The sequence below is a fragment of the Nelumbo nucifera genome, chromosome 1 (genome assembly GCF_055504915.1).
Source record: "Nelumbo nucifera cultivar China Antique chromosome 1, China Antique-T2T, whole genome shotgun sequence".
In the NCBI taxonomy this organism is placed as follows: domain Eukaryota; kingdom Viridiplantae; phylum Streptophyta; class Magnoliopsida; order Proteales; family Nelumbonaceae; genus Nelumbo; species Nelumbo nucifera.
In genome coordinates, this window is record NC_142649.1 from 137,497,164 (window position 1) to 137,514,964 (window position 17,801).

The 17,801-nt window shown below is 36.6% G+C and overlaps 1 protein-coding gene and 1 long non-coding RNA gene across 3 annotated transcripts; one reads left to right on the forward strand and one right to left on the reverse strand.

Moving 5' to 3' along the window:
* Positions 1–421: 421 nt before the first annotated feature.
* LOC104612293 (uncharacterized) lies at positions 422–2,535 on the forward strand. 2 transcript variants are annotated; one of them, XM_088894445.1, is made up of 2 exons: positions 422–1,404; positions 1,932–2,535. In XM_088894445.1, exons 1-2 carry the CDS (start codon positions 943–945, stop codon positions 2,292–2,294), a joined length of 825 nt encoding a protein of 274 aa, XP_088750571.1. In that variant the 5' UTR covers positions 422–942; the 3' UTR covers positions 2,295–2,535. The 2 variants fall into 2 exon arrangements, with proteins under 2 accessions (XP_088750571.1, XP_010277977.1); XM_010279675.2 differs by having other exon boundaries at positions 463–1,404; positions 1,935–2,535.
* A 5,544-nt stretch (positions 2,536–8,079) lies between these two features.
* LOC104612262 (uncharacterized) lies at positions 8,080–15,824 on the reverse strand. Its single transcript, XR_737792.2, has 4 exons — positions 15,616–15,824; positions 14,983–15,128; positions 8,719–9,062; positions 8,080–8,266 (listed from the first exon to the last, which is right to left on the reverse strand). It is a non-coding gene; the product is annotated as an uncharacterized LOC104612262 (long non-coding RNA).
* Between the last annotated feature and the right edge of the window lie 1,977 nt (positions 15,825–17,801).

Below are 17,801 nucleotides of genomic sequence, written 5' to 3' on the forward strand. Positions count from 1 at the left end.
AAATAGGTGTAGTGATAACTGTCGCATAGAGACATAGAGCAAGTATATAGGGCTATTTTGTGGCTGAATTCGTGAGGGTGATTTGGACCTGGAGTTGGCTATCTGGATTGGTTAGAGCTAACATGGGGCCGCTTGGCCCAGAAAGATATATGCCAAATTAATTATAGGCAAACGCCGTCTATGCAAAGATTCTAAATCTGTGGTTCCGAAACATGTTTTCAAGATTAGATATCAGAACAACCAATCCCTCTTTGACAAGTAATCCAAAATTTAGGCGGGAGTGGAAGCGCAATACACGTGGCAAAAGGGCAAAACAGCAGACTTGGCAAAAGGAGATGCATCGATAACATGGGCCGCTTGGCCCAGAAAGAAGTATGACAAATTAATTATAGGCAAAATGCCGTCTTTGGAAAGATTCGAAATTTGCGGTTTCGAAACATGTTTTCACGTCTAGATTTTAGAACAACCAATCCCTCTTCGACAAGCAATGCAAAATTTAGGCGAGAGTAGAAGGACATTACACGTGGCAAAAGAGCAAAACAGAAGACGTGGCAAAAGGAGATGCATCGATGAAAATTGAAAATGATCACGCGAGTGGACTTGAACGACCTGCTCGAGTATACAGGCAACCGAATAACAAGCAAAGCATCACTAACTGTCGGATGATACGATGACCGATCTCTCCCTCTTCTTCACTCTCTGGCATCTCGCCACGTTAAACTGCATCCAGAAAACAAAAAACAAGGAGAAAGAGGATTCACGGTTCACCCGTCCATCTCGCCACCTTTCTCTGTCTTCCACCCGCACTCTCCCAAAAACCAAGGCCTCCTCCCTTCACTTCTTCTCCCTTTACACCTCTGTTTCTTTCTCTACCCTCCTCCTCCCCTCTGTCTCTCCTCCTTGCCCCGAAGCCAGATCCACACGGTTTTCCGGCAAGAGAGGATGGTTCACCGCCTTGCCTTCTCTTGCTTCGGACGAGGATCTAAATCCCTGTCGAAAAGTAACCCCACGGCAGAGAATGGGATTGAGGAGCAGCAAGCAACGGAGGAACCGAAAAAGGGAGGAGCCATAATGGTGGAGCTGTTTTTGTCGCAGGGCTGCGCCACGTCGCCAGAAGCGGAGCTCTTAATATCGAGGCTGGGGAGGGGAGACTTCGACCCGGAGGTACCGGTAATAGTTCTCGCATTCCACGTGGATTACTGGGATTACATGGGTTGGAAAGACCCGTTCGCGTCGAGCCAGTGGACGGTGAGGCAGAAGGCGTACGTGGAAGCATTGAAGCTGGATACTATGTTCACGCCCCAGGTGGTGATTCAGGGTAGGACCCAGTGTGTTGCCACCGATCAAGCCGCTTTGCTCTCTAACATCACATCCGCCGTCCGATATCCGTCTCTCGCCTTTCAGGTTTGTTCCTACCACGTAATAGAGATAGGTGGACATGGGTATTTTAGTTTTAGATTGTAAACTTCAACCTTCAAATGTTAAGATGCATTTTTTTTTCCTGTTGGGTGAAGTTCATATATGCAAACCCAACCCACTTCAATTTATGATGGGCTTGTATTGTGTTTGTGTTTGGTTTGGGGTTGAGGTTTCAACACATTAAGTTTTCTGTAAATTTGGTAAGGTTTCAACTTTCAACTCACAAACATCCTGACCCAACCAGTGGTTCTCAACAGTCAACACCCTTCTCCAATTGGATTGGGTTGGGTGGGTCCAAATCTACTCAACCCAACCCAAATTGCAACCGAACATATTGATACTAGAGGAGCCATGCATGCACGTACATATAGTAGGCAAACTGTAGGCATTGCATTAATGCTCATTACTTAACACGAAGTAGATTAATCTGTAATGACATTTGAATCATCAGAAGATAACCTTCAAGGTTTGCATATGTGTAATGTGAGAAATTTAGGGTTTGTTCATTGAAGCAGGCAAAGTTCGAAAGGACATCGCCAGACAGCTTGGCGGTAAGCTTAACAGGAGCACTGAAGACAAAGGTGGACAGTCAGGGAGCCAACGTAATGGTGGCTCTTTACGAGAACGAACTGGTAACTGACTGCTCAGAGGGAGAGAACCGAGGCCGTATTTTGACCAATGATTACGTTGTTCGCAGACTGGAGAACCTTTGCAGTGTCAAGGACATTTCTTCCAAGAAAACGGTGACGGGAAGTGTAAACTTCCTGTTGTGGGAAGGTTTTAACAGTCACAAGTGTGGTGTTGTTGTATTTGTTCAGAATAATTCTTCCTTCATTTTTGGTTCCCAGAATTTTCAATTGCCGGACAATCTCTGAGACTGAATTCCCCGGTTTTAATTTCTTCTGGCCGTGTTGTCTGGAACTCCGATTGGATATATCATTGTTTTGAATTTCTGGTGGGAGAGGAAAGACAGAGGGAAAACATGCATTCTAATATACATATATATTAGAGTAGGTAAACTCTTCTTTTTCTTTCATATACATCTGATGTGAAGGAGAAGGACCATATATCTTCATTCTTTATCTACATGAGATAATAATACAGTTGATTGAATCATGGCTGATTGGCTTCACGCACTGGCACTAGTAGCAATAATACTATGTTGAGAGACATATACATATACATATAACAATTTTTTTTAAGGAAAAAATATATAACCATGCATTAAAGGACCTTTACTTGATAATCCAGCCTTATCCAATCCAGGATATTAAGAGGGTGGACTGGATATCATACCACAGGCGCCCAAAGGTATTGGGCCTCAGGTGCACCCTGCTCCGTCTCCACCGGACCACCCCTAAGCCCAGTAGCCTCTACCGACGGACTGATCCGACCGACCATTATAATATCAGGAAATAATAAAAATAACAGTTCTATATATCTACCAACACAAATGATTTTGGACCGTCAATAGATTTGTGTTTGGAGTTTGGATACTTGGTTGATGTACTTATATTTCTGTAATGTCTACATTAATCACTACTATCTTCTTCTACATGGGGCTAATTAGAAACAACAGTCTGGTTTAAGCTTGGATCAGAGTTTCTTTTTAGTTCTTAGAAGACCTGACGTACGTAACCCATTCATACAAGTCGTATTAGTAACTTCAATGCATGGTTGAGTGAGTAGATGTCATAATACCTTTCGTAAATGCTTCATTCGAGTTTTTCTAGTTTAAGTATTTTTCTTTTGTTGTGTACTTACGCCATGGTTTCAATCCAGCCGAACTAAAGTCATGAATCATGATTGTATCGATCGAAATATAATCAAGCAGTTTTGGTTTGGCTAGTTGGGCTTAGGTTGGTTGTAAGTCTAACCCAACCTGCCCAGGAGCTGAAGTTGCACAGTCGTTGGGGATATGATAGAATCACAATAGAATTAAAAAAAAAAAGGAATAAACAAAATCTATATCTATATAAGTGTAGATGCAGTGTGGAACTTAATTTTTTAGACTAAAATTATCTTTTATTTTTTTGTTTGAGAAAGGGTATAAAAGTTATTTTATTATAGTTTTTATGATTACTAAAATGTTCATATTTATGTATTTAATCCATCTCTAATTGTAAGGGTTTAAAATATAAATTCAATTATTAATTTCCACATTGTTTAATTATCTCTCATTAAGTTTTATACTTAAGGTATTAAATCTCATTTTCTCTTATTAAATCATACATTTAAGTTATTTTTCACTAATAAATGCTACTAATTAGATCTATGCCAATATTTTTACCAATATAAATTCATATATTTTAAAACTGACTCAAAAAAAAAACAATTCTTTATCCAAGTGGTGGCTGAGCAATTCAATAGAAAAATTAGACGTATAATAAATAAGAATTATTTTTATTGATAATGAAAATGAGATACATAATTTAGAACTAACCAAAATGAAATATAAAAATTAATAAATAATTCAATTTTTGAGTTAAATGTGTTAAGCTTTAATGTCATAAATAAATAATAAAAATTAATACAATATAAAAATATAAAGATGAAAAAATTCATAAATTTTGCAAAAAAAGCATTCAAACACATGTATAATGCCATATATTTATCATATTAAACAAAAAAGTAAGTATGTCATATCAAAATTATTTTTACACACAAATACAGAAAAAATTGAACACATCTATAATTCCATATTTACACTAATGTTAGAAACATGAATAAAATTGTGAAACTTTCTTTTGACTGAAATATTCATTTTTGAATTTAGTCTCTATTTAATCGTAAGGTTTAAATTGTAAATCGAACTACTACTTTTCACCCCATTCAATTCCCTTTATTTAAATCTTATATTTTTTTTATAAATGAATAAAAAAACAACAAAAAGATAAAACATTACAAAAAGAAGAGTCTAGCCAAGCTGGTAGGCTTGTCAATGATACTTCAAACTTCACAACTTGATCCAACTATCACATATTTGGATGAAATGTTAATGTAATCAGATTTGGATTTTGTAATATGCATCCAATTAATAATAAAAAACAGAAAATAAAAAATACATAAAATTTATAAAAAAGTTTGGATATATTATTACTATCATTATTATCATTTAGAATTACCTTGTACAAAGCACATGCACACTTACTAGTAAAAAGAAAAGCACAGAAAGGGGAAAAAAGTTGCAAGTCCACACTTAATCCAATTGAGATGGTGGGTTTGAGTTATTCTCCAACACTTATGTGTTACCCTTCTCTCATATGATATAGCCAAGAATATTCTATCTATGGAGCAAATTGTTTTATTTGGGGCTCAACGAGATGAAGGCTCCCAGTACTAACATTTAAGTCCTATTTATTAGGTTCCATTATTTTGGAATAACTAGACCAGTAGTTGTCCATTTGATTACATAACTTGGGAATTATATCTTCAATTCATTAATTATTCGTTCATATATTTTCAAAGGCTGGCTTGCAAATAGGTAGATATATTAGTGAACTATGCATGGTTTAGATGGTGAGCAAAAAATCTGATACAAGACATTGCCAATGTCTGCATGATTGAAAATATGGTGGATGCAGAATTTAAGAGGGTCCTCAATTTGATAGATATAGGATAGAGGGTTTGGATTGGTCATAGGATTTCTTACTTCTTTGGAATTAGAGATCCTTACTTAAAATATTTATTTAGATTGATGACATATGTAGAACATCATATAATTGTTAAGTGGGTGTATCGATTGTTGGTAGTTTCATTTTAAAATTAGATCTCTCTAAAGCCTATGATAATATGGAATATTGGGATTTACTGTTGAAAGCCTTGCAACTTAGGGGTTTTACTTCTTGATTTTGTCATCTCATTCAACATTATCTTTCATCAGCATCTTTCTCTATAACTATAATGGCAACTCAACTCATCAGTTTACTCCTAATAAAGGACTTCGACAAGGGTGTCCTTTGTCACCCTATTTATTTATACTCGGGATTGATGTGCTTTCTAGATTATTGTCCAAAAGTTTTCAAAGGGTGACTTGTTTAGTGTTAGATTGGGAAGTAGTGGTACTTTCAACCATATGCTATTTGAAGATGATTTTCTCATCTTTGGGAAGAGCACCCTCTTTGAGTTAATACAACAATTAAGGATTCCTGCATGGTAAAGACATAAGACCAATTTTGCTAAATCTTCATTTTTGTTTAGTCGCAACGCCCATAGCTACAAGGCTAGTGTTATAGTAATGAAATGCAATAAAAGAAATTTGGGATCGGTCTTTATTTCAAATAAAGTTTGTAAAGAGGTGTGGAATATTATTCTAGAGAAGGTCAAGAACAGATTGTAGAGTTGGAAATCCAAGTGTCTGTCACATGTTTGCAAAATAGTTTTGGTATAGCCTAAACTCTATTGTAAGGGATTTTTGGTGGGGTTTTCACCCCTTGTATCTAAAGTGTTAGAAGTCAATATGCAGGCCCAAGGCTTGGGTGGTTTGGGTTTCCATGACATGTGGCAAGAAACGTCTCCCTTATTATGGTGCTTTTTCACCTCCAAAAACATTTTTCGGGCGTAAGTCCTTACCTCTAAGTATCTACATGCTGGGGAAAACTTTTGGTATACTAAGAAGCCTAATGCACCATCAACAGTAACAAATTAATCCATTTTGCTACCCTACAACTGGAAGCACAATGGTAGCTGCACTAATGAAAGCATGTACACACTAGTCGATACAAGAGGAAGTGAATCGAGTCTTTGATGTTGATACTTCAACTATCATCACTCAAATGTCTTTATCATGCACAGACATGGAAGACACTCTTATGTGGGTGAAAACTCCCATTGGGAAGTTTACAATGAGTTCATCATATGGATTAATTAATGAGTAAGAGGCTAGCTCTTCTGCTTATGCAATTGTGTTTGGTGATTGTAGTTGCGAGAAGTTTTGGTGTTTCAAGAATTCCCCACCACATGTCCACACTTTCATATGGACATTCCTGATGGGTATTGTTCCTATTGAAGCTACAATGGCTTGCCAACAAAATAAACATGGACCCTACTTTCCTGTTGTGTGGTGGTGCACCTAGAACTTATGAGCATACGTTCTTTAGATGTTCGTTTGTTAGACTAGTATGGTTTGGAGGAAGCTTGGGTCTTCGCTCTAATGCACACCATGACTAGACCTTACAAGATTGGCTTTTGGAGTGGAGAACAAGTGATGACCCTTTTAACCAGAAAGAAGTATCATTAATTGTCAAAGGGGAAATTTGTATGTGGTAAATCTGGAAACACAGGTGTAACAAAGTAATGGGGAATAGGAAATTTTCTCTGATGTCAATTGTCATTGCAACCCAGGCATAAATTGATGAGATTACTTCATCCTTATATGCTAAAAGGGAGATGATCAATTGCAGAGAGGAGGTGGAGTCGTTATAAGAGCTGACAAAGGTAGCTTATTCTATGCTGGTCAAGCAGTGGATCTTCAGGTTAGCACTCTCCAGGAAAGTGAGAATTTGGCTATTTTCAAAGGCCTACGAGCTTTTATTATTGAGGGAGATGCTTTGAATATCATTAAAGCCTTGTTGGAGGAAAATGCTATTCCTCCTTTGCGCCCCAAAGTTGTTGCCAATTTCAAGGCAAAATTAAGCTTTTTTCCACATTGCTTAGTGCAATTTACACCAAGAACAAGGAATGAGGCTGCTCACCCAATGGCTAAGCATGCTCACTCGATTTCAAGAACTTTCACATTTTCTGATTTATCCTTGTATATCTTTTAAGAGGGTGTTCTTTTTTTGGATTTTGAGAGGGGAAAAGTTGTTCAATGAGATTTTGTTTCCCATTAGCCAAGAATTTCATGTTCATTTTTCAGATTAATGTGGGGACAAGGGAATGTTTATTTTCCTAGGTATCACTTACCTACCTAGGTAAGTGATACTCATCTTCTAGGTGGATAAATAACCTTCCCACGTAGAAGGAAAGTTGCTAACACTTGAATGGGACAAAGATGCCCCTTTTAATAATGGATTTTTATGACTAAAATGTTCTTCTTATGACTAAAAGAACATGGGTAAATGCACTTACCTAGGTAAGTGTTTCCCAGGAAAAACTTACCCATACTATAAGAAAATCAATCTAAACCGGCAGTTAGGCAGCGGTCTTCAATCCACCCCCTAAACCTCTGCCGGCTTAGGTCAAGACCGCTGGCTTAGATGCAAAAGACCATCGCCTTAGGTGTCCGGTTCAAATTGCTCTGAAGCGACGATCACACCAAGCCGTCGGCTTAACATTAATCAAGCAGTGGTTTAGACCGCCAACTTAGATACCAAAAGACAATCGCCTTAGATTTCTAGCAAACTCCCTCGTGTTCTTAGGTGGCGGTCCGAACCACCAGCTTATACACTAAATGACTGCTGCCTTATGTGTTGTTTGTGGCTAAACTGGCAGTTTCATGACTGCTGGCTTAGATCTTTTGTTTTTCCTTTGTTATTTATACTAGGTTAATTCTAACATTTTTTGGTCATGTTGATAGCTAAGCCGGCGGACATGACCGCCGACATACTAATTTTTTTCAAAAAATAAATGCATATACCCACTTAATTGCAGCATTTTTGTGGTACCTGAATTTTTTATTGATTTAACATTTTCATACCTGTTTAATACAACAAAACCATTTGATAAAAATCACTTTAAAATGAAATCTATTAATTCAAAGATTATATATTAAAATATCCAAAAGACATTGTTCAAATACAATATCCAGTTGACATATAAATAGTACAAAAACTTAAAAAAAATAATCAAATTCTCTAATAATGTAGCACATCTTCCAATGCAAATCCACTTAACATATTGGTTGAACCTGCAAATCAAAACATATAAATATTAGAATTATATTCAAATAATTTAACTATAAAGATAGGAATAGTAACTAAAATTGACATGGGCTGAATTCTAAGCAATTAATTGGAATATCAATAGTAGTTTAAAATATTCTATAGCATCCATAAAGGCATACTAGCATTGCATCACTTATAATTGGAATTCGAGCAGGAACCGTAAAACATGGTTTTAAATTTGAGTAGTTCAAAACATGGTTTGGTATAGGAACTGTAAAAGATTCATTTAAAGAAAAAGAAAAAGACAGAAAATTCTAGTAAAACTGCATGAGAAGGTTATGATTTTACTTATTTTCAATCTATTTTTGATGTGCACACTTCTAGAACCCTCGAAGCTAATAAAGACATCAAATCATTCAATTGAATAGAACCCAAGAAATTGAATTGAAGGACCTTACAAAGCAACCTTGTTTACCTGTCTCTGTAGCTGTTCAAGTCTAAGCTTCTATACATTTGCTAGTTCATATTCCCCATTCTCCAAAAGCCTCTGATCTGGCCTGAGTCTGGAATCAGTTGGAGGCAACTTCTCCAATAGGTCAAGTGTCAATTCATTCAAAATAATTGCAAAAGGTGTTAAGTTGTATCATGTTTGAGTGACTGATTTGTCTCATTTCCATAACAACATAGCTTCTGACATGGGATAGTACCCCTTTGGCTTTATAGTAGGATCTCCCAACACAATACATTTTGCTCATCCCATTTTCCAACCAACATTGCCACCTTGTTTCTAGTTCTGTTATCCTGCATAGATCCTTGCACCTGCATGCATGTATGTAAACATACCTTCATTTATTTTCTATACATCAAGCTAATAATGTCACAAAAAGGGATAAAATATAAAATAAAATGGAAAAAGTAAAAGACCTAACGACTAGATACAGAGATGCTATTAGATCTAGCTCAAACAGGAAAAAGAATGACACAGAAAAGCATTTGTAAGCTATCAACCCCAAGTCAAAAATAATATTGCAAACTAGAAAAATAGAGCTTTTACTCTAAATTGCATGACTACTAATGTGCAGAAGAGATCTTTGATTGGGATAGCAAAGCCCACTCCTGAGCAGTGACATTTGCAAGTTCAACCACCAAGGATTTCATCTCATCCACCTATTGAGTAACAAATGGCTTCATGGCTTCAACCATCAACAGGTAATGCACAATTAATCAAATGACCTCCAACCAACCCTTTTTCTACAAGTTAAACGTTCAACAACTCTTTACTTAGAGAAGAAATATTTGTGCAATATCAAAGTTTGCATAGTTTATATGATTCTCTTTCTTTTACAAGCAAAAAGTTCAGAAACCTGTGAGAAGGTCTATGCTTAGAGTAGTAGTTTTACTCAGAAGTATAGAATAGTAAAACGCAAGGACCTCATGCTTATCAAATGCAGGACATGGATGATTCCTAATGGTCGAATGGTCAAATGTCTAATGGTCCAATCTGGAGGTGCCCAATTCACAGTCTAATGGTCGAATGCCATGTTGGAGCCCCTTCCCTTGGCATGGATGGTGCAAAGTAAATTGCAACGCAGTCTTTGTGAAAGAAGCTAACACCAACTTCCTTGGTTGTGTGGTCAGAAATGATGCTGAGGATCTTTTAATGGCAAAGGGTTGGGTGACAAAGTGCAATAACCCAAAGACAGCTAAATTAATAGCCCTGAGAAATGGAATCAAACTGGCAGTGGATTTTGGGCTTCCTAGAGTGGAGTTTGAATTGGATTCCAAAGAAGCAGTAACAGACATTGAAGTGGGGCAGAAGCATCTGATGGATTATGACTACAATCTAGTAGCAGACATCTGACAAGAGAGTGCAACTCTAAGAAGATACTCCTTCACAGCTATCAGAAGATCGGCCAACCAAGTGGCCCATGAGATCACTGTGAACTAAGACATCACCCAATTCTGTTTTGTAATGATGGATTTGTTTACATCCATGGATGGAGTTTTTCTTGCAAATGACTATGCTTTGATTGATGTACCCACCATAAAGTTGTTTAATGAAATTACTTGCTTTGTTACCAAAAAAATGAGGCACTTGTATGAAAGTTCAAAAACCATTAATCCACAACCTATTACTGATCATATTGATGTCATGGGTCATTGTATCAACCCAATTGTTAGACCATTTGACCCATGACCTGCATTCTACCTTTGTGTCCAATCTAAGTCTGATAGCATTGCTTTTCTCTGCATTTATGGGATGAATGTCACTTCTCCAACAATGGCAGCTATCTTCTTCCATTAGCATGCATGTTTTTTAGTATTTAGGTAATTCACAATTGTTCAATTGACAAATGACTGATTTATTTTTATCATTCATTCACAAAAAAAAAAGAACTCCCAAAGTAGTGCCAAATCAACTAACCGGGAAGGTTTTAATTAACAATCAAAAAACAGGGGAAGTCTTGGTAATTATCAAGTAGTTGAGCAAAGTGTATTTAAATTTCTAAAATGCCAATGCAGTCTACAAGGATTCGTAAAGTGCTGCCATTAAAGTAATGGTCCCTACATGCAGCATTGTCATAGATAGTTTTAAATACTTAGGAGGCCTAACACCACAATTCAGAAAGATGAATGACTTTATTAAGAAGGTTACCTATAGCGATCTTGACACCCGTGTTGTAATTGGCAAGGTTCAAAGGCCTAACACCACGATACGAGTTTTGGCCATATCGTACCGCTACTTAGAAACGGCCGAAATTTTAGTTTTTTTTTTCAAACTTTGTTTTTTTGGAAAGATTATAGGCTGTTTTTTATTATTAAAAAAAAATGGGAGTCCGAAACACCTGGAAACAGGCGTTTCAGACCGTATCGTTTGTAAAAGATACGATACGCTCGATACGGGACATATCGTATCGATACTTTGAACCTTGGTAATTGGTAACAGTAGTGAGGGCCACCCTGTTGATGAATAGGTCAATGTTCTGTATAAGTAAAAGCATTCAAGATGTTGGGAAAAGACATAAAAGTTTATTGATAGAACCTATTATCTAATGTCATTTTGTAAGATCCTATACATTTTCCTTTTATGGATGACTTTATTATAGGATTTCTCTGGTAGGTATGTGGTCTTCCTCTGTTGTTTTATTTTAGATGAAATCCATATCTATTTTGCTGTTAAAGTTGAATTCTCTAAGTTCTATCTACCTATTTCCAGCACACTCCTGGTGGCGTTCTTGGTTTCTTCTCTAGACTTGTATATGTTGCTGCTTGCATTAAAAGCAGTTTATGTCCATGTTAGGACTGAACTGTTTCTTAGACAGGTAAGCTTGCTAATTTGAGCTGGCACTTGTGAAAGATATTGATGCGTAACATGTGAATGATATATTGTAGTGTCATTTTCCTCGCTAAATGTTTTCTGTGCTTCTTCATATCTATTTTCCCTGTATAAATCTTTTATGTGCAAATATCAAGATAGGTCATGGGTGTTTCTTTTGCTTCTTCTTTCTGGTAATATATCTTCTTTTTCTCAATTTGTGTGTTGAATATTGTATTTTCAAAAATTAGAATGCACCATACAGTGTTCAATGCAAGGTTTACCTACTTGCATTTTTTTTTTCATTTCACAGGTGTTATTCTTTCACAAGGACATATCTTTTCTTGGATAGACTAGTTTGGCAGGCTACTGGCTTCACTTTCAAGTTGTGAAAGTTATAGCATTTTCATTTCTTTCTACATTAAATTACACATCAATTACAACCTAACATTACTTGCCGAATGAAGCTCATAGACTTTTTTTATCAGCGACGAAGAAAATTTTATTAAAACTAATTAAGAAAAAGGTTACAACAAGTTGTCAAGTCTGAGCACTCTTTACAACCGAACCCAATACAAGTGATTTTGATGCATTCCTTACTTAGCTAATCAATCAGCCAATCCATTAGCAGACTTTCTTACCCATCTAAATTGAATGTTGTGAACTCTTGACAACATCTTGAACCGCCTGATCATTACTTTGTTGCCAAATCATCCCCTTTCCTTTATTCAGCCAGCCAATTATTATTTTTGAATCCCCTTCCACAATCAACCTTGTGATTCCCATTTCCCTAGCTTTTTGTACCCCAGAAACAGCACCCATTAACTCTTCCCTAACTGAATCACCTTGTCCAATTGGACCCCACAACAATCCACATATGTTCTCCCAATCCTGCATCATTCATCCAATTGCAGAGGGTCCTGGATTTCCCAAACTACTTCCATCAAAGTTTAATTTCATCCATCCTCCATCTGGGGGTGGCCAAACCTCATTGATTCTTTGCTTCCTAGACGATGAGTCAGCAATTGAACCCCAATTTCTGAAGAAATCTTCTACTGTAAAATCTGAAAATAGCTTCATGATCTTCACTCAGTGTGCTACCCTTGGGTTAACAATCTCAATAATTGCCTTCTTATTCTTCTCTTTTTCCTTGAAGATTCTTGAGTTCCTCTCCTCCCAAATTGTCCAAACTACCACTGCCCTTCTGAATCTCTGCAATATTCAGCCTCTTCTCTTAGTGCTCCTTAGGAAAGATTGACTAAAGAATCTATCCAAACTAACAGGAGGGATCAGAATAGGGATAAGCAATCAAAAGAATTTATGATACCTTTCGTTTCAATATCAAATCAATAATCCACCAATTAAAGGCCTGCAATATGCAGTAATGTGTAGATGAATGGATCCTACACTGGATGTTAAACTATCAGCACCACACCTATTAGGCTTGCATTGTCATTACTCTGTGGTATGAATGATCTTCAAGTGGATAAGGAAATGGTGGACCCACCAATGGTCTAGGATGCCATGACTGTAATAAGAATTTGATAGAGAAAAGTAGTGCCATCTATGGCATGTATTTATATTCTTGATGGTATTTCCCCACTCATTCCCCTTTCCATTTTTCATACACCAAGGTCTAGAATCAGAGAGCAATGCAATCATCATCACTGTCAGGGTCCATCCAAAAACATCATGGTATAGTCCCCTTGTAATTTACAACAGTGACTGCCCCATCCATCCTGTCAAAACTTGGTTCATTTAAAAGCATTAAGTCATCAAGTAAAGCAAATATTGCCACATCAAATTCTCAATAGATTCAACTGCAGCACATCTGAATGGAAAACCCATAGAAAAATAAGAAAAAGAGAACGACTTTCAGGAATTCTACCTGGAAGATCTCCTACATTAAATGAGATAAAAGGGGGTATCGAACGATTATTTGTATTAGTCAATGCCTACCAAGACTTGGAGCGATGATGGTTCACATTCATTCATTTGTCAGATATTTAGAACTTATGTCTTGATGTAACACTTTCAATAAGAGATAAACATACTCACCCTTAGTATTTCAACCATTGCCTTGATATGGTTATCAAGTTCCCATCCTTTATATATTAGTTTTGGACTTCCTCTTCTCCTAAGAAAACCTGAACTATAACAGTAATGTGATATCAAATTCTTGCTTCCATATACAGTGAAGTCAAATTCAACAAGGCCTTGTCTAAACTATATAGGGTAAGCTTCTTTATTCATTATACCAGAAACTTAAATTGTAACATTGTGGTCTTATTTTCTTGGTAAATTAATGACATTGTGGTGGAGGCCTGTCTTGAACTCTCTCTCTCAACTCCAGGGCATTTGGATATCATATCCTGTATGACAATGCACAACTTCTTTTAGTTTTATTCATCTATGAAAGTTTCCCAGGAAGTGATGGTAGTTTTTAATCTGTTTTCTTTTCTACTGTACACATCTTTTGTCAAGGTTGGTCCTGACTGGCTTTCCATTTCAGTCCAGGTCACACAGACATGAATGCACCTTCAAATTATCAGATGTCACCATGGAGATGATATCTTTCAGACTCGAACAAGAGGGAATCTAGTAGATTAGAGAGAGCGGTCGGACATATTGGGACTCAACATATATCCCCACACCACCCCAAGATCATAAATTCTGGACCATTGGCTCTCTATGATCATTTGAGCACTCTCTGTTTTTGCTAAATGATCATTTCAGCACTCTGTGAACAAAAAATAAAGAAAAAATCAAATAACTTTTCACAGAGGAGGCAACACCATCCAACACCATGGCTTCCAACAAGGAACTGGGGTAAGCTTGTAAAACGAATCTGGTCAATCCTTCGGATGAAATGTCTTAGCATCGTGAAAACAACATATGTAAAGTTGGTACTGTAATTTTCTCATTTTCAAGTAATTACTTTAATTGCACCAAAATAACAACAACAATTTATACTTAAACAAGTGTATAAATTCCATAATATAATGATTCCAACACACAATACCAATAAAGAAAATAATGAAGAGACAAAAATCGATCACTTAAAAATTAGGGAAACAAGTGGGTTGAATAACATAGCCTTGACCTAGAGTGTCAGTGCATCTCACTTAAAACTCTAATATGACTCTGGAACTATATCCCACTTCAAATTAAGTCAAAGGAGTATAATCATCATAAATTTTCATAATAATCTTCTGAAAGCTAACAATATAGGATAAGTAACTAGCTTAGATGCTCATCCATTCATTCCTTGAGATTATCGCAAGTTCGCAATTACTATATATGGAATACAGTAATTTTGGTGTGTGAGAGATTAATCCAGGCTGATTTTTATGGCAGTATGTTTTCAAAGATGGACAAATGATGTTGGATCTAAGCTACAGAAAGAAGGTATGCAAATTCTACCTTTAGAAACCACACACTCACAAACACATTTCTGAAGCCAAAGGAGTTCCTGTATCCACTTAAATTTTGGCACAATCAGGTAAGCGTTCAAATACGGAGACATTGCCACAATGCACCTTAACCTTCTGGTTGTTCACCTCAATGTCCTGAAAAATTTTAGGACATTAAATTAGGAAATACAGAGACAGATTAATGCCTTAATTAATAGACTTAATGAGTAAGTACCAATATTAGGAATAGGGGACAAAGACAAAATTCAAGGGAAAAATAATGAAAGGAAAAAAGAAAAAATCTACTTTTAAGAGAGAATCAGAGGGCAACGATGATAAATTCTTAAAAAATCTCTAGAAACTAAACTAACAAAATAGATGGACTACAGGAAAATCTCTTTTGGCCCTTCCTAATCTGGTACTATTCTTGAATTGAATTTTGAGCTAACTAGAGAAATTTGTTCTTGCTTGAAATCTTAAAAAAAGGAATAAATAACAGCAACAACAAAATACAAACAAACGACAGCAATACACAATAGCAGTAGGAGTCGGACAGACAGAGAGAGGGAGAGAGAGATAGGAAAATAACAAAGAGTCGGACAGACAGAGAGAGGGGTTAGAGTTAAAGTTAGTTTTGCTTTACCAGCAGTAGCAGCAGGAGAAAGGGCAGCGCCGAGATCAGCCATGTCGAATCCATCCTTGTTATTACTCGTAATGGCAAATGGAAGGCGTAGTATCAACAAAAAACCCTCCAGAGTTTAGAGAGAAAAAAAAAAAAAAAAGCAGCAGTAGAAAGACGAGGGAAAGGTGAGAGAGGGTGAGTTGCGGAAGATCAAACGCGGTTACGCGGGAATGCAGGTTTTGGCATTTTAGGTTTTAGACCGGCTCAAATCCGGTTCGAACAATAAAGCCTCGTGCCAGGTGCCAAAGACCGCCGCCCAGATTTTATTTTTCTTTTAATTTAATTTAGCAAGCGGCGGTCTTTATGAGAATACTGCCTTTGGCTGTCTCTAAGGCGGCGGTCTTAAAGAGCGCCGGCTCTAAACCGCCGCCGCCTTAATGCTGGGTAATAATTGCATATAAAAGAGCTTTGTGCCTTTGAGGAATGCAATAAAAGTGGGATTCCCTACAAACAAAAAATACTGTATACACTCTCAAAGAATATGATTCTAGCCCATATAGGATACATCCTTAATTTCATGAATTTAGCATGCATGTGTGGATATATGCTATGTATGCACAAAAATATTCTTTTCGGGCTCTAATAAAAGGATATGTATGCTTACTACTCTCAATGTAGGCAGATCTTCTCAAAGCAAAAAATCATAAACACAATAATTGGGATCGCTAGTGTCGCCGAGATGCATTAGCCTCTAACCACAACCGAGCCTCCAGTGTTGTGGATCGTTAGTGTCGGAGGCCATTGATGAATCGGTTGGAGGGTGGAACGCCAAAGGCTAGAACCTAAAGAGAGAGTCCGAGAGGCGAGAGAGAGAGCTCAAAGAGAGACTGAGAGAGCTCAGAGAGAGACTAAGAGGTGAGAGAGAGAGCTCAGAGAGAGACTGAGAGGTGAGAGAGAGCTCTGAGAGAGACTGAGAGGCGAGAGAGAGAGAGAGAGAGAGAGAGGGAGTATGAGAGAGTGAGAGTCTAAAAGAGAGGGAAAGAAAGGCTTGCACAGCGGGTGTTAATCTGTTAGATGACTCAGACTGTCAAGCAGGTTGTTCACCAGTTTTCCAAACTAGCAAACTTGTCTTAGCTCTCAGTTTGGCAGTCTGAACACTCTCAGACTGTTGAACGTTTTTATTATATTTTTTAAAAATATAACATTAATATATATATAATATTATATAAAAATATATATCGGTTGATTTAGTTAACCACTGGTTTTTTTAAATGATTAACCAAAATCAAACCGAAAACTTTCGGGTTTTTAAAAATATCAAACTAAAAACCAAACCAACCAATTCGGTTAACCGATTTTTCGGTTGATTCGATTTTTTTTGCTCACCCCTACATCTTAGGGTGTATACACGGTTTTTGTTCCTCCAAATGCAATGAGATTCTCTGCAAACAAAAACTCTACAATTACTTTGAAAACATTTATTTCAGAGACCAAACAATTATGGGCCATTCGATAATGGTGAAATTTGCATAACATAATAATAGCTTAACTTCTGGTCTTCTCTAGTGAATAATTGTGAATTAGTTATATTATAACTATTTTACCCTTTGATATTTCACTATATGACTTATTTATAAGAGAATTTGACTATGACAAATTGCTTTCTCATAAAGATATACCGATGAGCAATTTAGTTTTTTAATAAATTATTAAATGATATCCCTACTTTTAGGCATACATATATATATATATGGGTGCTTTGTTTTATTTTGGTTAAATTGTAGATTAATATCTTATGTTTTGGGGCTAGTCTTACTTTAATATCCAAACTTTAAAACACGGTGGGAAAAGAATAAATTTTAAATGGCCAAAATAGCCCTAATTAGAACCCTTTACATCATGAATGTCGTTGGCACAACCACATGGGAAAACATCGCCAAAAAAGGGTTCTAGAGAATACTAGTGAGAGAGAGAAAAGAGAGAGACTTGCCCAGATCAAATCCCAAGATGAATTGATTTTTCGGGTCTAATAAAGATTTCATGGAAACCCCATAAGTAAACATGCAACAATGAATTTACCTTTCATTTTCTTTTTGATCTTAACATTCTATTTTTTCACTATCTTTTTTGTCCTTTTAAATGATTATATCGTGTTGTTTGTTGAAGTGGGTTGTCTATTTGTTGAATTTTCCTTTTGATATTTGTAG

Excerpts from the sequence above, each read along its gene's own strand:
- LOC104612293 (XM_088894445.1), top strand. The coding sequence starts at position 943 with ATGGTTCACCGCCTTGCCTTCTCTTGCTTCGGACGAGGATCTAAATCC. Across the intron at positions 1,405-1,931 it reads ATCCGTCTCTCGCCTTTCAG|CAGGCAAAGTTCGAAAGGAC; the intron begins GTTTGTTCCTAC and ends TGTTCATTGAAG.